Source organism: Phyllobates terribilis, unplaced genomic scaffold (genome assembly GCF_046119375.1).
Source record: "Phyllobates terribilis strain yellow unplaced genomic scaffold, ASM4611937v1 Scaffold_4__5_contigs__length_816908805, whole genome shotgun sequence".
Lineage (NCBI taxonomy): Eukaryota > Metazoa > Chordata > Amphibia > Anura > Dendrobatidae > Phyllobates > Phyllobates terribilis.
The window spans coordinates 141023190-141050408 of NW_027362764.1; the positions used below are offsets into that span (position 1 = coordinate 141023190).

Genomic DNA, 27219 nt, shown 5'->3' on the forward strand with positions numbered 1-27219 from the left:
ATAGAGCAGACTGCAGGAGTAGCGAGCAAGAGGGAACAGAGCGAGACTGCCGGAGCAGCAAGCAAAGGGTCAGAGCAGGGCAGAGGAGACAGGACACTGTTCACACAGGACAGGCAGGAAGGGAAAGGCGGAACCAGAAACAAACTAGATACTTACAAAGAAGTAACGAGAGAGCACAAAACTCACAACTGAAGTACAGCGACAACAAGAGGGAGTTAGGTACAGGTTCAGACAATGCAGGAAAAGGGAAGGGACGGACATAGAGGCAAAACAGGTAAAAGATAGGAGAGAGTTCAGACTGGAACTGAGTGTACGGAGGAGACCGACACTACAGCGGGATACAGGAGCGGGTCTGGGAATACGGCCCCCAGAGAGGCGGGACGAACAGGCAAGAAGCGTGTTCAGACTGGCCTGGAAATACAGCCTCCAGGAAGGCGGAACGAACAGGCAAGGAATATGTACAGACTGCAGGTTAGGGTACACAGATAGGACACAGTACAGACATGGGAACAGATACTGCAAGACAGGTAACATAGACAGGACCTGGCATGTCAGCGACAAAAGCCAACTGACAGGGCAAGATGCTCAGGCAGGGATTGATTGGAGCAGCTGGGTTAAATACCAGGTGACAGACAGCAATAGGCTGAGGACGCACAAGGGGTGTGCCTGCAGCAGGTACAAAAAGCAGGAAGTGATCGGGCGCCGCCCTTAAGCAGCAGAAACAGACACAAACAGACAGCATGGAGGGAAGCCAGAGAGACATTCTGGACTGGAGATCAAGTGCGCGCTCTTGCACAGTGGGAGATGGACCACTATGCAAGGACGCCGCCAGGTATGTTACAGGCGCAGGACGCGTTATCTAGAGATGAGCGAATGTTTCAATATTCGGTTCAGATTACGATCACCGAATTTACAATATTCGCTGATTTAATTGTCGAATGTTCGTCTAACATAACCGAAAGCCATAGGATTCAATGGGGGTTAAAAAAAATGCATACACAACACCTTCAAATGGGTCCAAAAGCTGCCAAAACACATCAAATTAGGGGTAGACACCTGGAAAGTGCCATCAATTGACCCAGAGTACAAGTACTATAATTATTATTACTATTACAGCGACATTTTTTCTGTGGCGCTTTACATGCAAAAAGGAGTCACCGTCAGTGACTCAATGACAGGTACACAAGAAAAGAGGACCCTGCCCACAAGGGCGCACAATCTACAAGGGATGGGTGAGGATACTCTAAGTGAGAGTACAGCTAGTTGTGCAGCGGTATGCTGGAGCGAGGGTTACCGATTGTCACAAGAAGTGGGTCTTCAGCTTCCTTTTCAAGGTTTTCACAGTTGGCGAGAGTCTGATGTGTTGGGGTACAGAGTTACACAGTAGCGTAAATGCACGGGACAAATCTTGTATGTGATTGTGACAAGAAGAGATAAGAGGGAAGTAGAGAAGGAAATCTTGGAAGGATAGGAGGTTACGTGCAGGTAAATAGTACAGGGAGACTAGGTCATACATGTATGGAGGAGACAGGTTTTTGATGGCTTGGTATGCCAAAGTTAGGCTTTTCAACTGGAGTCTCTGGGCAACAGGGAGCCAGGGCAGGGATTGACAGAGGGGAGAAGCCTGGGAATAGCAGAGTGACAGGTGGATTAATCGGCCAGCACAGTTGATGAAAGAACACACATTGTGAGATTCTGGTTTGTAAGGAGGTGATATCAGGTCCAGAGAGGTATATATGTGAGTCATCAGCATAGAGGTAATACTGAAAGCAGTGAGACTATGAGCTGTCCCAGGCCAAAAGTGTAGATGGAGAAGAGCCTGGGTCCTACAACTGAACCTTAGGGGACAATGACACATAGTAGGTGAGATAAGGAGGTGGTGTGTGAGTGGGAGACACAGAATATCCTGTCGGTTAGCTATGAAAAGATCCAAGACAGGGCAAAGTCTGTGATGCCGAGAGATGAGAGTCTGTGGTAAGAGGGTATGGTCTACTGTGTCGAAGGCAGATGACAGTTCTACAAGGAGGAAGACAGAGTAGTCTGGTTTGGATTTGGCAGTTAGTAGGTCGTTGATGACTTTAGTCAGGGCAGTTTCAGTGGAATGGTGAGGTCGGAAACTTGATTATAAGCGGTCAAAGAGGGAGCGGGAGGAGAGGTTGGAGGACAGCTCAAAATAGACATGTTGATCTAGTAGTTTGGAGGCATAGGGGAGAAGTGAGATGCTAAACATAGGATGGGTCAAGGGAGGGGTTTTGGAGGATGGGTGTGATAGAGGTATGTTTGAATCATGAGGGGAAGGCGCCAGTTGATAGTGACAGGTAGAAGAGGATGGATAGGCTTAGGATGAAGACTGTGGTACGGTTTGGAATGAGGTGGGATGGTATTAGGTCAAGTTCACAGGTGGTGAGATGTGATTTGGAGAGTAAAGATGATCTTCCGTGATGGCGAAGAAGGCTGGTTTTGGAGGAGGAGAGTTGAGTCATTATAAGAAGGGGCCTTTTGGGCTTTAAGCAAAAGCTTTGCCCTATGTTGTCAATCTTCTGCTTGAAGAATGAGGCTAACTCTTCAGCTGAGAGGAGAGGAGAGGGAGGGGGAGCTGGTGGACAGAGGAGGGACTTGAAAGTACTGAATGGCTGTTTAGGTTTGTGAAACACGTATGATATTAGAGATGAGAAGTAGGAATGTTTTGCTGCAGTGAGCAATTGTGCAGCATTTTGAAAACTTCTGTTACTGGACTTCACTCCCTTTCTTTGGCAGTCACACAGTGGTACGCCTTGTAGATGAGGGGCAGGAAGAACATGTGCTCCAGTAGATGACAAGCGCTGCATCAAGTGGCCTCTGCTCCTCTTCCTCCACCTTAACATCACACACAGTACAGTCCTCAGGGGTGGCATCCCAATTACCCTTGTTTTCACCCACGTCACAACTCTACAACCGGCCAACTGACTATGGGGAAGCACAGATGGGCGAGTCTGCAGAGCTGTTCACACATTCTATTCCAGGGCATCAGCTGTCTGATCCAAAGCTTTACAGACTCAAGAGGGGGAAAGCATGTATAGCAATGTCTAAAAATTTTTTCAGTTAATCCGGGCCCGGATGAAGTACGGTCCGAGAAGAATCCAAACCCTCGTCACCACACGTTAACCCCTGGGATTGGGCATTGATGTGTTGGAGAAAGAAATAAATACACACCAGAACATGGAGAACTAAACTAATATACAACAGGGATCGGAGAACTAAACTATAAAACAGCTAAGGTTGGAGAATGAAACAAATACACACCAGAACATGGAGAACTAAATTAATAGAAAACAGGGGTTGGAGAACTAAACTAATAAGACAACAGGGGTTGGAGAACTAAACTAATAAGACAACAGGGGTTGGAGAACTAAACTACCAAACAGCTAAGGTTGGAGAATGAAACAAATACATATGAGAACATGGAGAACTAAACTAATAGAAAACAGGGGTTGGAGAACTAAACTAATTAAGACAACAGGTGTTGGAAAACTAACCTACTAAACAGCTAGGTTTGGAGAACTAAACCACTACACACCAGGGGATGCCAAACAAAACCACTAGACACCAAGGTGTCACTAGACAGCAAGTGTTGGAATCCCCAAGGCTTGCGAGACAAACCTCTGTATCTAATACTTCCTCCAGTGCTTCTGCATCCTCCACCTCCTCTAGGGCTTTCACCTGTGCCCACAACCTCTGCCTTACTGAGACACATGTCCCAACAGTGAAGAGAGAATCCCCCCACCTCTTTGTGTGCAGCCAGGTCTCACCGCAATCAGGCAGTGTTAAAATTAATATGCCTTGGAGATCGCAGTCATACAGCTGAAGAGTTGTGAACTGCTCTCCAGGCCGAGTTTGAGCAATGGCTGTCTCCACTGAGCATGGAGCAAGGGAAAGTCGTTTGCGATAATGGTGCAAACCCTGTGGTGTCCCTACATTGGGGCAAACTCAGACATGTTCCTTGCATGGCTCGCATCCTCAACCTGATGGTACAGCAATTTCTCCGCCACTATCCAAGCCTGGATGCGCTGCTGCAGAAGCCACAGTCTCTGCATGCTCACTTAAAACTATGAAAATGAGAAGGATCTTTAGTATAAAAGTCAGACTACTAGACAATGAGCAAACTCCTTCATGATGATAGAGGCCACCATCTCCTTAGCTTGCTGGTACTTTTCTGTTGGAATGAGCTTTTCTTTAACCAGCCAGGAATATCCAGTGAATAGCATGCCATGGTTTGGTATTAGCAACCAGTACCAGAAGCAAAGCCATCCACAATTTCCATACCTCAGGAATTTTATTTGGTAGACAGGCTGAGCAAACATTAGTTTCTCACAAAGAAGCTGAAGACACTGAGTGGCAGTAGTTGCAAGTTTATCCAGCATGACCTGTTTGTTATTGTTAGATATCTGAGGGAGAACATAACTGGGCTTTGCCAAGGTGCCATATTACATCTTAAGTCTTATAGACCCTGCACTTGCAGCCTTACATTATACCGGATGGTGGGGAAGGAGACAGTATGTTGTGGCGTTGCATTAGCTCTAGTGGTGTTCAGGTGAGGTGGCAGCGAGGCAGTCTGCAGATGGCCTAAAAATTGCCAAAATCGATGGGAACGTGCTCAAATGACATGGGAACAGCATGGGGAAGACCCCTGGAAGCATTTTTGACTCCCAAGTCACTGCTGTCAACAATGTTGTCAGAGGTATTACGCCACTTTTATGGACTCACAATTAAACTCACAAAAACGAATCCAAAATGGGTTTTCCTGGGAAATACAGTACAGACCAAAAGTTTGGACCCACCTTCTCATTTTAAGTTTTTTCTGTATTTTCATGACTATGAAAATTGTACATTCACACTGAAGGCATCAAAACTATGAATTAACACATGTGGAATTATATACTTAACAAAAAAGTGTGAAACAACTGAAAATATGTCTTATATTCTAGGTTCTTCAAAGTAGCCACCTATTGCTTTGATGACTGCTTTGCACACTCTTGGCATTCTCTTGATGAGCTTCGCCAAAAGCGAGTCACAAACTGAGGTCCTCTATCAGAAACAATATCCGTGGGAACGCCATGGTGCTTGACAATCTCCTTAACAAATGCCTTAGCGAGTGTCTTGGCGCAGGGCAACTTAATGAATGGAATCAAATGACACATCTTACTAAAACGGTCCATGACCACCCAGATGACAGTAAAACCCTCGGACACAGGAAGATCAGTAATAAAATCCATAGTGAGATGCGTCCAAGGCGCACTAGGAACCTCCAGAGGGCAAAGCAGCACCGCAGCAGGAGTATGTGAAGCCTTTGACCTAGCACACACAGTACACTGACGCACCCACTTGATGATTTTCTTCTGCCATCCAGGCCACCAAAAACTGCGACTGATAAGTCTCTTAGTCTCCGAAACTCCTGGATGACCTGCCAACCGAGACTCATGACACTCCACAAACAAATCTCTCCTAAAGGCTCTAGGCACGAACAACCTCACATGGGGAGTGTTAGATGGAGCATCTTGAGCATTCAGAATCCCATTCTCCAAAACGGAGTCCAAAGCCGCCACCACAACTCCTTTCTGTAAAATGCTCTCCTCCTCCTCGACACCGACTGTAGGAGAGAAGCTGCGAGATAAAGCATCGGCTTTAACATTCTTAGTACCAGGGATATAGGCAACAGAAAAATGAAACTGAGAAAAAAAAAGTGCCCACCTAGCTTGACGGGCATTCCAGCGCTTGGCAGCATCCAGATAGATCAAATTCTTATGATCTGTTAAAACCTGAATAGGAAATCTAGCGCCTTCCAAAAAATGACACCAATGTTCAAACGCAAGTTTAATAGCCAGCAACTCCCAATTTCCAACATCATAATTCAGTTCGGTTTCCAAAATTTTTTTCGAAAAGAAGGCATAAGGATGTACTCCACCCTTGTTCTCCTGAGACAAAACTGCTCCAACCCCCACCGATGATGCATCGACCTCGACCAAAAAAGGCTTGGTCTCATCAGGCTGCATAAGGATAGGGGCAGAACTGAACCTCTCTTTGAGATTCTCAAACGCTTCAATGGCCTCAGTGGTCCACTGGGCCGTATTCGCACCTTTCCTGGTGAGATCAGTTAGAGGTTTAACAATTACAGAAAAATTCTTAATGAATTTCCTGTAATAATTGGAAAAACCCAAAAATCTCTGTATAGATTTCAAACCAATAGGCCTATGCCATTCCTGCACAGCCTGAACCTTCACAGGATCCATCTCAAAGCCCTCACTGGAGACGATGTAGCCCAAAAAATTTATTTTCTGCACAGCGAACTCACATTTCTCCAGCTTAGCAAAGAGTGAATTATCACTCAATAACAGCAAAACTTCACGTACACTCAGCCAATGGGACTCTAGATCTAGTAAATAAATCAAAATGTCATCCAAATACATAACCACATTCTTACCAATCAAAGGTCTCAGGATGTCATTAATAAGGTTCTGAAAAAATGCAGGTGCATTGGTAAGACCAAAAGGCATCACCAGATTCTCAAAATGACCTACCGGAGTGTTAAGAGCAGTTTTCCATTCATCACCCTCCTTCACACGTAACAAATTGTATGCCCCCCGGAGATCAATTTTGGAGAACCACTTGGCTCCCACTAACTGGTTAAACAAGTCAGGAATTAACGGCAATGGGTAGGAATTGCGTACGGTAATCTTATTAATTTCACGAAAATCCAGTCATGGACGTAAACCGCCGTCCTTTTTTTTAACAAAGAAGAATCCAACTGCCACAGGTGACTTAGAAGGTCTAATGTGTCCAGCAGCCAGGCTAGTCTCTATGTACTCCTCCAAGGCCTTTCTTTCAGGGATAGTCAGATTAAACAAGCGACTTTTGGAAAGAGTAGCACCCAGAACAAACTCAATGGCGCAATCATAATCCCTGTGAGGAGGTAAAACTTGCGACTCCTCCTCCGAAAAAAACCCTCCAAAAATCTTGAATAGGTACCAGTAATTCCCCTTTTTCCACAGCCGCAATGCGACCATTACAACATTTATCATAGCACTTCGGACTCCAAGACTTAATCACATTAGTAGACCAGTCCAACAACTGGAGAGGGCAAAGTATCCAAAACAACTAAGTCCAAAATTTCTTTGTGAACTCCATTGATAGTGAGGGGAAATGCATCATGTCTTGTGAGTAATACATTTCAAAGGAGTGTTATCAATTGCAACCACAGAAATAGGTGATGACAAAGGTTTGTATTTCAATTTAAGGTTTTCCAAAAACCCTTTATCAATCACATTAAGTGTTGAACCACAATCCACAAATACCTGAAATTCAATCAAATCTCCCTGCAGAGTAGTACTCCCAGAAAGAAACTCTCCTGCAGAGCGTAAACAAGCTATATGGGCGTAACTGACCTTTTTTTTTCTTTACTTAAACGACGCTCACAATACTTAATCAAATGGTCAGCTTTACCACAATAAAGACACAATCCCTCGGTGAATCTCCGGTCTCTTTCCTGAGGACGGAGTGACATCGCTCCAACCTCCATCAGTTCCCCATCAACAGGGCAGATTTTCTGTGTACTAGGACCTGACATTACAGGAGTCTTTACCTCATTGAGCCTGCACCTCAGTCTCCTGTCTATACAAACAGCTAACTGCATAGCTTCCTGCAGAGTCTCAGGTGCAGGGAATGCAATTAGCAAATCCTTAACCCTTTCACTCAGACCAGCAAGAAATAAACATCTCAGCGCCGGATCATTCCATTTAACTTCTGAAGCCCATCTCCTGAAGTGTGTGCAATAATTTTCATCATCTGACCCCTGATTCAAACGTCTAAGTTCTGATTCAGCAGATGAGATTCGATCAGGATCGTCATACATTAGCCCCATAGCAGAAAAAAATTCTTCAACAGACCTTAAACACGGATCATTAGGCTGGAGAGAAAAGGCCCACCCCTGTGGTTCATAGCGCATAAGTGACATAATAAAACCAATGCGCTGTGATTCATTCCCAGAGGATCTTGGTCTCAAAGGAAAATATAACAAACAAGCATTTATAAAGGAAAAAAAATCTTGCTGTTTACCATAAAAAACATCAGGCCGTCCTACCTTGGGTTCAACAAAATGCGCTCCAGGACAGCTACTTACGTGTTGCTGAAGCTCGGCCACCTCCAGAGACAATCCCTGCAGGAGTTGAGCCAAATCCTGGACGGAAACCATACTGATCCCCGAATTTCATTCCTATGAGTTTTTTTGGGCTGGATTTACTGTTATGATCTGCAACATGTACTAAGGAAAGATAGGGGAAAGCTGTCCCTACAGTAAGACTAAGCTGAATCCCTACGATGTAGCGGGCTGCCTGTTCCTAGAGAACAGACCCGCCTTAGTCCTCGGCTAGTCTGAACGAAGACCTATAGAATTAAGGGCATAGAGGCATAGAGGGAAACCATATCTACTCTGTGTGTCATTTCTCCCAGGAAGTCCTCTAATGCAGCTTGTTGCAGAAGCAATGGCAGCCCGTCCAACATCAGCTCGCAGTTGTCGGTGGTGCTTTGACACACAAACATCTTTCTTTGCGCATTTAATTTCATGACTACAGAGTTGGGCAATGGCCTGATCTGCAATGCAGTTTGAGAAATAACATGCATAAGAACTTCCGATCCACATTAAAAAAGCCAGGGCTGCTTTTCGGCAGGGTTGGACGGGCCCACCAGAGAACCGGAGACTCCTGCAGTGAGCCCTGGCTTCTCCTTCTGGAGAGTTCATAGTGCCGAGGTGAGTCCATGATGATAGAGGCCACCATCTGCTTAGTTTTCTGTTACTTGGAATGCAAGCGCAAGTATGCAGCCAGCCAGCCAGCCAGCCTCCCACCCACAGGCCGCAATACTAAACTGACAGATTTCTGGGCAGCTGATTGCACTTGAAATGTGGCCTTTTAGGCTCGTGGTGGTGGAAGCTTTTCACAACCTCATGCCGTCGGCAGCAGGGTGTCCATACTCGGTTCCGAGCCGCCACTATTTCTCCTGGTATCGTCTACGCCTTCCACAAGCATGTGTCCCACAACTTTACCCGTGCCCTCGCCAGTGAACTTACTGGGAAGGACCGCCTACCCACAAACACGTGGTCAAGTGAATGTGTCCAGGGACAGTACAGAGCCAGTCCATAGCTTTTTTTGCTGAGTTGTATTTCACCACAGCCAAATTCTTTAGCTTGGTGAAAGAACTTGGGAAACCATATCTACTCAAGCTGTCATTTCTCCCAGGAAGTCCTCTAAAGCTGCTTTCACTTGAAATGTGACCTTTTAGGCTCATGGAGGTGGAAGCTTTTCACAACCTCATGCCTCGCGTCCATACTCGGTCTCCAGCGGCCACTATTTCTCCCGGTGTTGTCTCCGCCTTCTACAAGCACAGGTCCCTGAACATTACTGCTGGTACATTTCTGTCTGAATATGCTTGCCTCCTACCAGCCTGGAATATTTCCTGTAAACTATGGTACGATGCCATGATATTTGCACTGCCCCCATTACCAGTAGCGAAGCCATCCCCAATTTCCTTCTCAGGAATTTTATTTGGTAGACTGAGTGGCTGCCCAAATACATTAGTTTCTAACAAAGGAGCTGAAGATAGAGTGGCAGTAGGTGCAAGTTTCTCCAGCCTCTTAGATATCAGAGGGTGAATGGCAGCACATTGAATCAGTGGTTAGCAGTGCACTGAAGCCTTGCAGCCCTGGGATCCTAGGTTCAAATCCCAGCAAGGACAACATCTGCAAGGATTTTGTATGTTCTCCCCGTGTTTGCGTGGGTTTCCACCTCAGTAAAAAAATCAGCCATTAAGTGTCTGGGAACCTTCCCACACACTTTTCTTAGCCAGGACTGCTTCTTGGCAGGGTTGGACGGTCCCACCAGAGAATCCTCTGGTGTGCCCTGGCTTCTACATCAGGAGAGTTCATGATAGCGCTAACTTTGCAGCTGCTATGGGGCTTTTGAGTGGGGGGAAAGGTGAGCCCTCAGAATCAAATCCTCTGGTGGACCCAATGTTTTTCAATCTGAAACAGCTTCTCATTGGGAGTTGTATTTCACCACAGCCATATTCTTTAGCTCGGTGAAATGACTGTCATAGCGGGAAACTGTATCTAATCTGGCTGTCATTTCTACGTCACCAGGTTCCGCCCATTGCCACACATGACCAAGCCTGGCTGTATGTTCAGTAGTGAGAGCCACAGATCTGCCTGCTCTTTCAGAGATGTCTAAAACTCTTCAGCATTGTACGGTTTGTCACCTAGGGGTAAAATTTTTTTACGGGCATCATAAACACCCTTTAAAAAAATTATGTGGGTGTTGCATCACGGACCACGGTCACCCTGGTGATATGGTGGTGGAGGATGAGGAGAAGGAGGAGGACAAGAGCAAATAGCCAAAATAAGGAAGTGTATACCCATGTCTGGGTGTGTAAAGGTGTAAGGGAATACATCTCCCAAAAATAGACACTGGATTTGAGTTTATGTTACGCTGCTATCATTCGGTGGTGTTGAGAAGTCTGGCCCAATCTAGCCCTTGTTCATTTTTATAAGAGTCAGCCTGTCAGCATTTTCAGTTGACAGGCAGATGCACTTATCAGTTATAATTCCACCAGCGGCACTAAAAACCCACTCTGATAAAACGTTGGCGGCAGGGCAGGCCAGGATCTCCATGGCATAGATAGCCAGATCATTCCACGTATTCATCTTGGATACCCAATAATAATAAGGCACAGAGGAATAACGGAGTATGTTGGTACGGTCGGCATGCTACTCCCTCAACATCTTCTTAAACTTTGCACTCCTTGTGAGAGTACGCCGCGCCTCAGGGCTTGTGCTATGGGAGGGGCTGAGAAAATACTCCCAGAACTTTGACAGTGTTCCCCGGCCTCTGCTGGATTGGAGTTATGTCTCTCTCGCCTGTACTCCTTGGTTATCCAATGAAGTGTGACCTCTGCCACCAGCATTTTCAGATGGGATTTTTTTTTAAGAGTTCTGCAACAAGGGCCTTCTGGTACTGCCCCATTTTTGTAGACCTGTCCGCCTCAGGAATAAGAGATATAAAGTTCTCCTTGTAGCGTGGGTCTAGAAGTGTCACCAACCAGTAATGACTGTCACCCAAAATTTTGAGAACACGAGGGTCATGGGAAAGGAAGCATAACATAAACTCAGCCATGCATGCCAGACTACTAACAGGCAAGACTTCCGTGTCCTCACCAAGAGGATGACTGACCATGCTCTCCTCCTCCTCCTCTCTGTCCTCTGGCCATCCACGCTGAACAGACTGTATGACAAGCTGTGCAGGTAGTACCATCTATATCGCATGAAACTAGCTCCTGTTTTTCCTCCTCCTCCTCTTCCTTATTGTCACCCAATCCACGTTGGGATGAGATGAGGCTGGGCTGTGTGTAATCACCCTGTATGGTTCCTTGCTTCATCTCATCGTGCTCCGCCTGCAATGCATCCTCTTTGATTGGGAGCAGAGAGCATTTCAGAAGACAGAGAAGCGGGATGGTGACGCTAATTATGGCGTCATCGCCACTCACCATCTTGGTGGAGTCCTCAAAGTTTTGGAGGATGGTACATATGTCTGACATCCATGTCCACTCCTGAGGTCTTATGTGTGGAGTCTTAACTGAATACCGATGGCCTTATTGATGCTGGTACTCAACAACTGCCCTCTTCTGCCCACAAATCCTTCCCAATATCTGCAGTGTAGAGTTCCAATGTGAGGGGACATCACACACCAGTCTGTGAGCCGGTAGCTGCAAATGCGGCAGAAAAACGGCAAGGGCGGCAGAAGCTGTAGGTGACTTTCTAAAATGGGCACATAGGTGGCATACTTTAGGAAGAAGATCCGGCAGCTCCGGGTAGGATTTGAGAAACCGCTGAACCACTAGGTTAAGCACATGTACCAGGCATGGTACGTGTGTGAGCTCGCCTCACCTCAGAGCCGCCACCAGGTTCCGGCCATTGTCACACATGACCATGCCTGGCTTTAGGTACAGTGGTGTGAGCCACAGATCTGCCTGCTCTTTCAGAGCTGTCCACAACTCTTCAGCATTGTGAGGTTTGTCACCTAAGCATATTAGCTTCAGCACAGCCTGTTGCCGCTTGGCCGAGGCAGTGCTGCAGTGCTTCCAGCTTGTGACTGATGTGGTCATTTCGGAGATGGCGGCTGAAGAGGAGGAGGAGGATGCAGAGGATGAGGTGCAGGAGCTGTAGACCGTGGGGGCAACCCAGATTGACCTAGGGCCTGCAATCCTTGGCATCGGGAGGACGTGTTCCGTCCCAAGGTCCGACTGGGTCCCAGCTTTCACTATGTTAACTCAGTGTGCCGTCAGCGAGATGTACCGTCCATGCCCAAAAGCACTTGTCAACGTGTCCGTGGTTAGGTGGACTTTCCCGGTAACTGCATTGGCACGGCTAATGTTTTGGGACACGTGCTTGTGTAATGCGGGGACGGCACACTGGGAAAAATATTGGCGGCTGGGGACAGAGTACCGAGGGATGGCCGCCGCCATCAGGTTGTGGAATGCTTCCATCTCCATGAGCCTAAAAGGCTCTGCCTCCCTCGCCCTGTGTGCTGGTCTCCTCGCTCTGCATGTCCTCCTGCCAGGTTGGGTCAGTTACTATATCATCCACCACCTCGTCTTCCACTTCCGCACCCTGGTCCTCTTCCTGACTTTCTGTCAATTGTGTCTCATCATCGTCCACCTCTTGTGACACTTTCCCACCGTCGCCTTTGTGTGACAGTGGCTGCTCAAATATTTGGGCATCGCTACACGCGATCTCCTCTTGCCTTGCTTCAAGTGGACCGGGCGAGAGGCCTGAATCTATGAATGGAAAAGTGAACAGCTCTTCAGAGTGTCCAATTGTGGGATCATTTGTCCCCGGGCACTCGGCATTGTGGGAGGAAGGAGGATCAGGGTAAGGAATATGCAGTAGGTAACTATTTTGAACAGCAAACTGGTGTCAATTGCTTCACTGACACACTGAAACAAATTTTTAATGGATGCCAGAAATGGCAGTATTTTCAGCGCAGTTATATGTGATCCGTGTGATGGACAAACCACAGTTTTAAATAGCTGGATTGCTAGCGCTGTAATATGGAAAGGACTTGGCGGTATTTTGCAGTGCCAACAAGCAAATGGCGCAGAACAACGGTGTTCTCTGGATTGCTTTTTAAGCAAATAATGAGGATTAAGATCCAAAAGAAAATTATTCCTGGCCCCTGAGACCTGGGCCTATTTCTAGAAATATCTAACAGCAGCAGCAGACAAAACTGGAATGGAGCCTCTTGTGCTATGTGCACTGCAGTCTGCTATATACCCTGCCTGCCTGCCTATATACACTGCCTGCCTGATATCTCTGCAGATGGATTAGTCCTCAAAAGGACTGTTTGTTGAGATGGATATGTGTTTCTAACATAGTTTGGTACACCTACACTAATTAGAAACAAGCAAATCTCTCCCTAGCTCAGCAACACCTCTCCCTACACTGTCTGATTCCGGAGTGACTGTAACGAGAATGGCGGCACCAGGTCTGATATAGACCTGATGAAGCTGTGCGGCCAGCCAATCACTGTAATGCCACAATCAGCATGGCTACAGCATTACTGTGAGTGGCAGGCAATCCCTGCATGTTTAATGGCTCTGTAAAGAGCACCAAACATGCAGGGAGGAGACCCGAGCTCCCGCCGAGCAACGCTGGAAATACACGGCGAGCGCCGAGCATCTCGAGCAGTGAGATGCCTGGGCAAGCACTGATCAGTGCGAGATGAGCTTGCTCACTCATCACTATTGAGGAACAAATAAGTGTGGAAAGAAGGAGGTCTTGGGAGGACCGGAGATTACGTAAGGGAATATATCGGGAGATTAGTTCAGAGATGTACGGAGAAAAAAGGTTATGGGTGGCTTTGTACGTCAGTGTTAGCAGTTTGAACTGGATACGCTGGGCAATTGGGAGCCAGTCCACAGCAAAAAAGCAGACATAGAATGTCCAGGAACCTTCCCACACACTTTTCTTAGCCAGGGCTGCTTCTTGGCAGGGTTGGATGGGAATACCAGAGAACCAGAGAATCCTCCGGTGGGCCCTGGCTTCTCCATCGGGAGAGTTCATAGCGCAAACCTTTCAGGTTGTGATGATGATGAGGCCATCTATCTCCGTAGTTTTCTGTTACTTGGAATGCATGCGCAAGTATGCAGCCAGCCAGCCACCCACCCACCAGCCGCAATACTAAACTGCCATATTTCTGGACAGCTGTTTGCACTTGAAATGTTGCCTTTTAGGCTCGTGGAGGCAGAAGCTTTTCAAAACCTCATGGTGGCGGCCGGGTCTCCATACTCGGTCCTCAGCCACCACAATTTCTCCCGGTGTTGTCCCTGCCTTCCACAAGCACGGGTCCCAGAACATTACCCGTGCCCTCCCCAGTGCACTTACTGGGAAGGACCGCCTAACCATAAACATGTGAACAAGTGAATGTGGCCAGGGATGGAACGGAGCCAGTCCACAGTAAAAAAAAACAGCCATAGAGTGTCTGGAAACCTTCCCACACACTTTTCTTAGTCAGGGACGCTTCTCAGCAGGAGTGGACGGGCCCACCAGAGAACTGGAGGGGGGCCCTGGCTTTTCCTTCAGGAGAGTTCATAGCACAAACCTTGCTGCTGCTATGGAGCTCTTTAGCAGGGAAGAAAGGTGGTCCCTCAGAATCAGATCCTTGGTGGGCCCAATGTTCTTCAGTCTGACACTGCTTCTCGGTGAGTGTTGTTTTTCACCACAGCCATAGTCTTTCGCTCGGTGAAAGGACTGGCATAGAGGGAAACCATATCTACTTCAGGTGTCATTTCTCCCAGGAAGTCCTCTAATGCAGCTTGTTGCATAAGCAATGGCAGCCCGTCCAACATCCGCTCACAATTCTTGGTGGTGCTTAGTTACAGACAAAGATCTTTCTTAACGCCTTGAATTTAAGGACTACAGAATTGGACAATGGCCTGATCTGCAATGCATTTTGATAAATAACGTGCATAAACAAAGCCACGGTTTAAGGTCATTAAGCAAAACTCATACAGCTTTTCCACAGACTGAAAGAGGCGTATCAAGACTTCCAAGACAGCCAAGACTTTCCTGTCCTCCCCAAGAGAATGACTGTCCATGTTCTCCTCCTCATCCTCCTCCTCATTATCACACATTCCGCATTGAGATAAGATGAGGCTGGGCTGCATAGTTCCTTGCTCCGACTGCAATGCCTCCTCTTTAACTGTGAGCACCGAGCGTTTCAGTAGACAGAGAAACAGGATGGTGACGCTAATTATGGCGTCATTGCCCCTGACCATCTTATGTGCGGAAGCTGACCTGAATGCATGGGCATGTTGAAGCTGGTACTCAACAACTGCCCTCTGCTGCTTACAAATCCTTCCCAACATTTGCAACGTTGATTTCCAACATGTGGTGACATCGCACAACAGTCTGTGAGCTGGAAGCGGCAAATGCTGCTGAAGCACTGCCAAGGTGGTGGAAGCAATAGCTGACTTTCTGAAATGGGCACACATGCGTTGTACTTTCACAAACAGCTCTGGCAGATCTGGGTAGATTTTGAGAAACCCGCTGAATCACTAAGTTAAGCACATTTAGTGCTCTCTCATTACTATTTTGTACCCATATATGGAGAACAATATCAGCACTGAAAAATTAAAATATGAAATATAGCCTGCTTTATATACCACGGTACTAAGAAAACCAATTTGGATTGTATCTTGTGTACCCCTGTGACAAAAAATATCTGCACCAAAGAATTAATTTCACAAGAGTAGAGCTAGTATAATGGTGACCGACAACTCTTCCACTACAGACAAACCCAATAGATGGAGAGCCAATCAGGATTCTTCACATTTCCAAAAATTTGTGTCAGACACCAGCAAAGTGGCATCAATTTCACTACAGTAGAAATAGTGTAATTAGAACTTTAGAACTGAGACATCTTCCAGTACAGTCAACCAAGTAGATGGAGACACAATCAGGACTGGTCACATTTAAGAAAATTAGGGTTTAAGACCTTTCCGTGGCCTACAGCTTGGAGATGGTGTAGTTCAACCTCTTGGCTTTGTTATGTGTAGGATTAAACAATCTTTTACCTCACCACAACTGTGGGGCCGAGGGCTGGCTGCAGGGCGGAGTATGGTGAAATGGACAAACTACTAGACCGTGAGTAAGGTGAAGGAAGAGATGTTTTGGTGGATTGAGAAACATGTGGTGTGCTCGGTGAAACAAACACAGCAGGCATGTCCTCTTCTGTTACAGCTGACGGGCTCTCACTCAGCCTGACTGGAGAGAGTATACAACCATGAGTTCTGCGGTAGGAGACCTGTGTGACAATACTTGGCACAGTAACAGAGGAGAAGGAAGCAGCAGATGCGTTTGATGGGGCGGCTGATGGTTGTTTATTCAAAACCAATTTTGAGTTCATCATGTTTGTGTACTCCTTTGTGGAGAACAATATCTGCACCAAATAATATATTTCACTACAGTATAACTATACAAATGGATGGAGACCTAACCAGGAGTGTTCACATTTCCCTAAATTAGGGCCTAACACCAACAAAGTGGCATCAGTTTGACTAGAGTAGAAGTAGTATAATGGAGACCAAAACCTCTTCCACTACAGCCAACGCAATAGATGGAGACCCAATAAGTATTCCCCACATTTCCAAACATTAGTGGCAGACACCAACAAAGTAGCATCAATTTCAGTACTGTATAAATTGTAGAATTAGGAACAACACCTCTTCCCCTACAGCCAACCCAGTAAGTAGCATCAATTTCACTAGAGTAGAAGTAGTATAATGGAGATCAAAACCTCTTCCACTACAGCCAACCCAATAGATGGAGCCCCAATCAGGATTCTCCACATTTCCAAAAAGTAGTGGCAGACACCAACAAAGTGGCATCAATTTCACTAGAGTAGAAGTAGTATAATGGAGACAGAAACCTCTTCCACTACAGCAAACCAAATAGATTGAGACACAATCAGGAGTGTCAACTTTTAAAAAAATGAGGGCCTAAAACCACCAAAGTGGCATCGATTTCACTAGAGTTTAAGTAGTATAATGGGGACCAACACCGCTTCAACTATAGCCAACCCAATAGATGGAGACCCAATCAGGATTCACCAGATTTCCAAACATTAGTGGCAGACACCAGCAAAGTCTCATCAATTTTAGTACAGTAGAAATTGTAGAATTAGGAAAGATACCTACAGCCAACCCAGTAGATGGAGACCCAATCAGGAGTGTTCACATTTTAATAAACTAGGGCCTAAAACCACCAAAGTGGCATCAATTTCACTGGAGTAGAAGTAGCATAATGGGGACCAAAACCTCTTCCACTACAGCCAACCCAGCAGATGGAGACTCAATCAGGAGTGCACCATCCTCTCCAGTCATTCACCACATGTCAGACTAGTAATCTGTTGAGCAGGTGCATGAGCTGGTCTAAAAAATGTGTGAAAAGACTCACAGAAATTGTTTCTTCCACTTACACTACTGCTGCTGCTAATATTTTGGCGCTGACGAATTGACGTGCCAGAGGTTGAAAGTGTAGAGCTGCAATGAACTCTGCATGACTCACTGCTGGCTTGGGGAAAACCTATCTTACGGTTGTGTAAAAGTGTATTTCGATACTGCAGCATTCGCAAGTCCCTTTCCAGGGTGGGAAGTATCTGGCAAAATTTACTCACCAGTAGTCAGCACTATTTCGAATCATAATTATACTGGGATCATGTTGCAGATAATGCAGCAAGAATGCATTCATATGTCGTTCTATTTCTTTAGGTTCAAGCCCATGCTGTGTTGGTGGCTGGGTAATTCTGATGCTTGTTTCCTCTGTCCCCTCCTGCCAAACATGAACAGAGAGGGGATGATTATCCTCTTCATGTTCTGACTGTTGATCGCCCATCACCTCTTCCTCTTCCATTTGTTCCTTGCCTTCACTAACACCTTAACTAACAGTTTTTCTGGTATCGCCAACCCCCTCAATCACAGTGAACCACCCTCCCTTGTCATCCTGAGATGTCCCCTAGTGTATGACCTTAGTAATAGAAGAAAGTATTTTTTTACTGCGGATGAGGCCTGTATAACATATGAGATATTCTCCAAACTATTTCAAACTCAGATTTAGCCTGCAGTATCACATTAGGAACAGCAAAAAAATTAGATTTTTTGACTCTAAACAAGCTCTGAATACAGCTGAATTTCACCGTCACTAAAAGGACTAGGTGGCTTATAGCAGAGTGTAACACGTTTGAGACAGAAAAAAAGTTTTTTGGAATGTGGCTAGCAAAAGAAAAAAACTTTTTTTTACTATGAAAACAGCTGAAGTTCACCGCCACTAATGTAGTAGCTGACATATAGCACAGTGTATGACATTTGCCACACAAAAAAACTTTGGTGGACTCTGCCTAGCAAGACAAAAAATCAATTATTTTACTCTGAAAACAGCTGAGGTTCACAGCCACTAAGATAGTAAGGGTCTTTTAGCAGAGTGTATCACGTTTGCCACACAAAAAAAATCTTTGGTGGACTCTGCCTAGCAAGACAAAAAATCAATTATTTTACTCTGAAAACAGCTGAAGTTCACCGCCACTAATATAGTTGCTGACGTATAGCACAGTATATGATGTTTGTCACACAAAAAAAAATCTTTGGTGGACTCTGCCTGCCAACAGAAAAAATATATTTGTTTTACTGTGCATACAGCTAAAGTTCACCGACCCAAAAAATTACAAACTGGGGTAACACAGCTTGCACTATCACATTAGCAAACGAAAAAAAAAGTTTTTTGTGCTCTGCACTCAGAAGCTCTGAACTGACAAGCTCTGCAGATAGCTGAATTTCAACCACACAAATTAAAAAGTGGCCTACAAGGACTTGCTTGCTTTATCACATTAGCAAGTGCAAAAATAGATTGAAGGTATACTCCTGCATGGAGCAAAGACAGTACAACCAGTGCACAACACTGTTCTATGAAATGAGCCCTGCTCTTTCTGTCAGAATCTCAGTAATTGCACAAAAACAGTGCTGTAAGGTCGATTGAACAGGTACACAGCACATGACTTATCTACACTATCTGACTTCCACAGAAGCGCCCATCTATCTAGCTAATATCTCTCATTAAACAGGAGCTTGGTGCAGGAGCAGCATCTATCACGTATGACATGCATAAAATAGTGCTGAGGGAACATGGCCACTTTTTATATAGAGAGGACATGCAATTTCACCAGCCAATTGCAGAAGACCTTGTGTCTGGGACACTGTGGATACTTCCTGCGCTCTGATTGGCTAGTCACGCTTTCTTGACTTAAAGTTACCATCTACAGATAAAAAAAACAACACAGTGCGCCACTGATCTGACCTGGTCTGAGCCATCATCAGCCCCCCCACTCATCTACCATGCCCCCCTGCTCATCATACACAAGCACAATGCTAGCAAAACTGTTAAAAACGCTGTAGTTGCCTCGCAATCACGTACCCGTGCAAATTCGCCGAATGTCGCCGATTTTCCCAAATTTAACAAATTGTGCTAGCCTTTACGATCATGAATCCGAATGTGCCACATTCGTGTCGAACTTAAGTTTGGAGATCGGATTTCGAACATATTCTCTTATCACTAGCGTCATCCACCAAAGCTGAGAACAAGGTCGGCGATCATAAGAAGAGAGAAAGCACCGAATCAAGACCAGAGACGCCTATCTGTAAGTATAATAAAAGGTCTTTTTGTGACTGGCATAGGGGATTAGGACATACATACAGCTTACTAGAATGCTGCAAAAGAGGCCTTAAAAGTGATAGCCGTACTTTCTATGGGGAAAATCTGGTGACAAGTTCCCATTAAGGTCTTACCTCTTTCTCATTCTGTGCTTCATTTTCAACTTCTTCCTTGCTCTCTTTTATGCTGTTTTTTATAGGTGAGTTAGGGCACTTTATCGCTAATGGCTTGTTGGGTATCCCGTTTACTGACTCTTTTATTTCATTACTGTCTTCTATTCCTTGTATAAACTGTAAAAAAATAGCATAAATCATCAAGCCACTAACACACCTTTTACACCTTGCCTTTTAAAAATGTCTTCTTCAGAGTTTGCAACAATCTATGTTTTTCCATTTCTGACATGTGTCACGAGCACTGTACTTGCCAATAAATCATGTAACTTAATTCTAGTGTATTGTGTGCCATGACTGCAGATATTGACGGTGTGGCCATACTGCCTGTGTGCCTACAGCCTTTTATTCCTATTTTTTACATTCTCAACAAAGCTTCCCACTGAGTCCCAAACTTTGTTTCTGGTCTGATTCTGGCACCACAGATGATCTTTTATTTATATTTCTGTCTGTATTATAACTCCGCTATGGTATTTTGATGTATAAAACCAGTATTTGTACCATGGGACTAATTCTTTATTATTTTACTCCCTGCATTACTTCACATTACTGTAAATAGTAGCAGGAACCATACATGACCTATACTACTGATTTTAGATTTTGTTTGCGTAGATTGAAACGACCAGCAAAATGGCCGGGTCCACTGTACCTGTGCTGTTGCAAGGCTATAATATACTCCTTTTATGTCCATTAATGCCGAATGAGAGCCTTGCTCAGTCACTGAGCCATTTTGTAGTACCACAATTAGATCCGCAGTCCAAACTGTGCTGAGGCGATGGGCGATCACAATTGTTGTACGTCCTTTACTGACCTAAAAATAATGCAATCAATATAAATGTAACTTAAACTACCCAACAGCATTCAATATAAATATAACTTAAATTACCCAACAGCATGTTTTGGTAGAATACCTTTATCAAAATGCCAATATTTTGGTTAACAAAACATACATCATACATACCTTATCTAAAGCAGCCTGCACAACGGATTCACTTTCAGTATCTAGAGCAGAGGTGGCCTCGTCCAGGAGAAGTATCTTAGGATTTCTCACCAAAGCTCTGGCTATTGCTATTCTTTGCTTTTGGCCACCACTTAACTGTGCCCCTCTTTCTCCAACAAGAGTTTCAAATTTCTGAAATTGAAAAGATAAAAAAATATAAAAAATTGGGCATGGTCTAGGCGAGAAGCAGAGAGGACGCATGCTGCTGCAGCTCCTACACCTAGTCCTATTTAAGTTCTATTTCCAGGGTTTATCCTATTTCTACCTGTTCCTTCATGGGAAAAGGAGCCCTTCAGTTATGGGAGAACACCAGAATTTCCTATCAAGGAGAAGCTGCACCCTTCTTATATGTCGAACATCCCAGCGGTGGCCTGGCGGTGCAGCGCAGTGCCTGCTCTGAGCTCATCGGGATATGGTGCGAGGAGACCGCAGCTGGCCTGACGTGATGGGGACCATAGAGGATCAGGGAGTACCGTTGGGTGGGTAGTCACCCCTAACCCCTCTCCTCTCGCCCACTTGTGGCATCCCGGTACCCATTCTACTACTGCTAAATGAGAACAGTTGTAGTGTGTTAGTAGATTTATTCCATTGTGTGTATTTGTAGCACCCTGAGGATTCGGCTGCTACAGGGGTATTGCACCTCAACCCAGAGGTGTGATATTCCACTCCTGGGTAAGGATGGAGTGTGGATCTGAGCTCAGAAAGCTGCATGCACTACACACATCCCATTTCCGGAGGGCAGACCAACGGTACTCCCACTTAGAAATGTGCAGGTACGACCGAGTCTGTCCTTGGCTGGAGTGGGAGGGGGGTGGAACATCCCAAGTAGTGTAGGGGCAGATAGGGGGAGCAGCCTGGGTAAAGATAGGAGCTCATTGGGTGCTGGTCACCTGAGCTCACACATAGAGGGAGTATTTAAGGTGGGCACCATCAAAGAACAGTGTCAGTCAGCCAGTCTTTGCAGAGAAGTCAGAGGAAGAGGAGCAGAGCAGCCCTAGCCCCAGAGAGAGTGAGAGAGGAGAGTCAGAAGGACCCAGAGAAAACAAGCAGGAACTCTGAGAACCCAAAGTCCATCATCGGGTGAAGAGTTGGCAAAAGGGTACTGGATCCCAAACTGGTGGGGGCTCAAGCACACCTCAGCCAGAGACCGGAGGCCGTGGGCAGGATCTGCCACGGCCACCCACCACATCCACCCTGAAGGCAAACCACATGTAGGGTCAGGGAACCCAAGGCCAAGGGTTTCCCAACAGAAGGCCCGAGGGAGCTGGACCTAGGTGGATCCCTGGTGGGGACGGCCAGAAGACAGGACAGGAAAGAGGGCTCAGGGTCACGCTCCGGACTTGCTTGGGGGTTGGCTGAATCCAGGACCTGGTGGACGCAGCACGGCTCGGGTGGTCACTTGAAGCTGGAGTGACCGGAACATCAGCAGTAAGTAAATACCCTAAACTGCACAACCCGACTCTGTCTTTAATTACCATCTATGCTGCACCACCACAACCCCCATCCTCTGCACCTGACCCCCTGAGGCTATACCCCACCCGTTGGGGGTTATACTATCAAAAGCTGCACCAACACCATCAGCCTCAGCGGACCCTGCTGCAGCGGCGGCCGTAGTGACCGCAATACAACGGGTGGCGTAGTCGACATAACGAACTTTGTAACATCTGTAGGACTGCCACATACTCTGAGCTTGACACCCTGGGCACGGACCGGGTCACCGCCACTCGGAGACTACAACCCCCATCTGATCCGGCTCCGGGTATTCCCCTAAAGAATATGGCCCAGGGGGTGCGTCAACTTTGGCGTAGTCGGCAGGATTACGTGCCCGCAACACCCGGGTACTGCGTGCCTGAAGAAAAGAACGAGTTTACCTCAAAAAGAAGTCTCCTGCCGGTTCCGGAGGGTCCCCGCCATCGGACTCCATCACAGATCGATTCCTGCCGGTTGTCCGCCATTAACAGCTTTTTCCCGCCATCTGCAGAGTTTCCCGCCACTGGGAGACGATTCCCGCCATTTCCAAAGGTTTCCCGCCTTGGAAGAGCGGACGCCATTATGGGCGTGCCAGAGGGTGGTGAGAGGCCGCCTCCCATCGTGGGCCAGGACCGAAAATGGCGCCAAAAGTGGAAACCGCCCCCACCAACAGAGACTGTGATGCTAGAGGTGTCTGTCAGCGTGAAAGAACTGCCCCTGGAGCTGACAATCACCAAGTGGCCCCGGGACCGACCTCGAAGTGGGAGGACTGAGAAGAAGAGAGCAAAGATGGGTGTCGCCTGGAGCAGTCTGGAGAGAGCGCACCCGGAGACAAGAAGCCTAGAGCTGAGTCCAGAAGAAGCTTACCCGGAGATGGGAGAAGAGCAGAGCAGCACCGGCCCGCTGGCCAGGAGCCTGCCGGGAACAGCAGAAGGAGAGCAGAGCAGCACCGACCCGTTGGTCAGGAGCCTGCTAGAAGCAACGACCCCACTAGGCCTAGTGGAGGTCCTAGCACAGCTCCCCCGAGACCGGGAGTGTGCGCAGACCGCTCTGGAGGGCCTCGCAAGGAGGATGGCCCGGGTGCAGCGAGAGACGTTGGCGGAGTGGAGCCGTGAGATGGCCCAGCAGACCGAGACCCGTCAGCGGAGCACGCCACCCAAGACGAGGAGACAGACCGCCTCTGAGGATGACGCAGGAGGACTGAAGGCCGGAGACGGCGCCGAGAAGGGAGCCGAACGAAAGGAGGCAGGTAAAGGGGACGTCTCTACCCCAAACCGGGAAACCGCGTACCTGCCCCAGCTCCCCGTCGCAGAGCCCGAAGTACCCCCTGCCGTGCCCGTAACCGCAACGTCACCGCCACAGACTAGGCCTCAACCGGAAGCCGCAGCCGCGACCCCTGTGACGTCACACGCCTCGACCCCGAGCGTGACCAAGCAGGAAGCACCACCAGCCTGGTCGCAAGGCCTAGTACCCCCGGGCGCCGCAATACCAACAGCGCCCCCTACCTCCGCGGAGCCACCGGCCTGGTCGCAGGGCCAAGTAGCCCAGGGCGCCGCCGTCCTTACGGTGCCCTTCACTTTCCAGGTGCCCCAGGCCTGACCGCAAGGCCTGGGCAACCCGGGCGCCACCACCACCACCGCGCCCATAAAACCAAGAGTGCCGCATCTGGGTGAAGACCTGTTTGCCCAGCATACGTGCCCGAACGGGTCTGAAACTGAAACTGTCCACAAAGAAAGAGCAGGAGGACGCCGTCGTTGAGTACGGTAGTATAGAGACTGTATATAGTTGCCCGTCGGGGCACAGTGAACTGCTGATAATATAGTCCCCGTTGGGACCAGCAAGTGTGAACTGTTTACCCGTTTATCCCTTAAATCCCACTGACCGAGGACTGAGAGCGGTCATTCCTCCCTAATACCTGGCCGAGGACTGAGAGCGGCCATATCCCTTGTAAATAGTTGCGCGTCCTAAAGCGCCCCCTACTGGTTTTATAGGAAAGCCACGAGTTCCAAAGACTGTCGCACTTTACCCGGTCACACGTTGCACAGTGACCGGAGGAGGAGCCAGAGGCGACGAGAATGTTATTTATATGAAAAGTTTTATGATGCTGCTAATATATGTTGTTTTATATGTTTTTATTATGTTGTTTATATGAAAAAAAAATGTATGTTTGTGGATGTTTATCTCTTACAGCCCGAGGACGTGCTGTGATTTACCAGGGGGGAATGTAGCACCCTGAGGATTCGGCTGCTACAGGGGTATTGCACCTCAACCCAGAGGTGTGATATTCCACTCCCGGGTAAGGATGGAGTGTGGATCTGAGCTCAGAAAGCTGCATGCACTACACACATCCCATTTCCGGAGGGCAGACCAACGGTACTCCCACTTAGAAATGTGCAGGTACGACCGAGTCTGTCCTTGGCTGGAGTGGGAGGGGGGTGGAACATCCCAAGTAGTGTAGGGGCAGATAGGGGGAGCAGCCTGGGTAAAGATAGGAGCTCATTGGGTGCTGGTCACCTGAGCTCACACATAGAGGGAGTATTTAAGGTGGGCACCATCAAAGAACAGTGTCAGTCAGCCAGTCTTTGCAGAGAAGTCAGAGGAAGAGGAGCAGAGCAGCCCTAGCCCCAGAGAGAGTGAGAGAGGAGAGTCAGAAGGACCCAGAGAAAACAAGCAGGAACTCTGAGAACCCAAAGTCCATCATCGGGTGAAGAGTTGGCAAAAGGGTACCGGATCCCAAACTGGTGGGGGCTCAAGCACACCTCAGCCAGAGACCGGAGGCCGTGGGCAGGATCTGCCACGGCCACCCACCACATCCACCCTGAAGGCAAACCACATGTAGGGTCAGGGAACCCAAGGCCAAGGGTTTCCCAACAGAAGGCCCGAGGGAGCTGGACCTAGGTGGATCCCTGGTGGGGACGGCCAGAAGACAGGACAGGAAAGAGGGCTCAGGGTCACGCTCCAGACTTGCTTGGGGGTTGGCTGAATCCAGGACCTGGTGGACGCAGCACGGCTCGGGTGGTCACTTGAAGCTGGAGTGACCGGAACATCAGCAGTAAGTAAATACCCTAAACTGCACAACCCGACTCTGTCTTTAATTACCATCTATGCTGCACCACCACAACCCCCATCCTCTGCACCTGACCCCCTGAGGCTATACCCCACCCGTTGGGGGTTATACTATCAAAAGCTGCACCAACACCATCAGCCTCAGCGGACCCTGCTGCAGCGGCGGCCGTAGTGACCGCAATACAACGGGTGGCGTAGTCGACATAACGAACTTTGTAACATCTGTAGGACTGCCACATACTCTGAGCTTGACACCCTGGGCACGGACCGGGTCACCGCCACTCGGAGACTACAACCCCCATCTGATCCGGCTCCGGGTATTCCCCTAAAGAATATGGCCCAGGGGGTGCGTCATATTGAGTTAGGGAATATAATACATTGCATTGTAAATTGTACTTCCTGCATTGTAAATTGTACTTTCCTGCCATCTGCTGGCCAATGTATGTATATGAAGAAACGATTAATTTCCACACAACAGGTGGCCATAGCAATGGCTGGGAGGAGCCTCCCAGCTCAGGGCTCTCACTCTGACTAAACTCTGGTATAAACCAGTTGTGGGCAGTTCCTGCTGACTATGAAACATATAGGCAGGGCCGGCATCAGCACCCGGGCAAGTGTCGGGGCCCTAAGCAGGCGGGGGGGCCCACTCACCGTCGGGCACTCTGCCGCGCTATGGGACCCGTGAGCGGAGGAGAGCGGTGTCAGCGCCCGCTCTCCCCCACTTGCTCAGGGCCCCGGCAGCCGGCAGCACAATACTTACCTCTCTCCGTGCCTCTGCAGCAGCTCCGGTCTCTTCCACGTCCTCTGACTGTGACGTCTCAGGTCAGAGGGCGCGGTGACGTCTATCTACCGTACTCTCTCCTGAGCCATCACAGGCAGCGCAGAGCGGGAAGATGCCGGCTGGAGTCCAGAGCAGCGACAGCAGGTGAGGAGTGAGGTGAGTATTTGATTTTTTTTTTTTTTTACTGTATGGAGGCATGGGGCATTATAAGGGGGGGGGGTGACATCCTGCATGGGGAATTGTTTCGGGGAGAGAGTGAGATACTTCATGGGGCATTAAAAGGGGGGGGGTGACATCCTGCATGGGGCATTAAAAGGGGTGGTGTGTGACATCCTGCATGGGGCATTAAAAGGGGGGGAAGTGACATCCTGTGTGGGGCATTAAAAGGGGGGGTGACATCCTGCATGGGGCATATAAAAGGGGGGGTGACATCCTGCATGGGGCATTAAAAGGGGGGTGACATCCTGCATGGGGAATTAAAAGGGGGAGTGACATACTGCATAGGGCATTATAAGGGAGTGGGGGTGACTGTATTGCCAAGTTTTTAGCAATAAGGTTTGGATACAGCTTTAAAGAAGGCAACCACTTGTAATATAACGCAATTTTATTTATAACAGTTAATTTGAAAGATAAAATACAGAATCAAAGGAATAGTATGATATTATGATATTGCATACACTTTTGTAGATTAAAGGTTACAAAGGTTAAATACTTATAAAGGTTACATACTTACTATTAGATAGAAGAAGAAAAAAGATTTCCCTAGTAGCATGTACATCATCCGTCCGGAAACTTCAGCTGGAGGAGCATTCTGCAATGGGCAGAGAATGCGTCCTAGGTTCTACACTGTGAAGAGCGTCCTCTTCACAGGTCCACAATGCTTCTGCTATAACTGAATTCTTCAACAGCTTTTATATTTTAGAAAATGACTTACCCAACCTAATATTACGTA

At 47.5% G+C, this 27219-nt stretch overlaps 1 protein-coding gene across 2 annotated transcripts in view; it reads right to left on the bottom strand.

Annotated features, from left to right (window-relative positions):
• LOC141265126 (ATP-binding cassette sub-family B member 5-like) overlaps nt 1–27219 on the bottom strand; it is a 762083-nt gene that overhangs the window by 124655 nt on the left and 610209 nt on the right. For both annotated transcript variants that reach the window (XM_073677803.1, XM_073677802.1), the window contains exons 14-16: nt 20912–21082; nt 20600–20761; nt 19915–20070 (exon numbers count right to left, since the gene is read on the bottom strand). In XM_073677803.1, coding sequence (XP_073533904.1) covers nt 19915–20070; nt 20600–20761; nt 20912–21082 — 489 coding nt within the window. The remainder of the gene's footprint in view (nt 1–19914; nt 20071–20599; nt 20762–20911; nt 21083–27219) is intronic.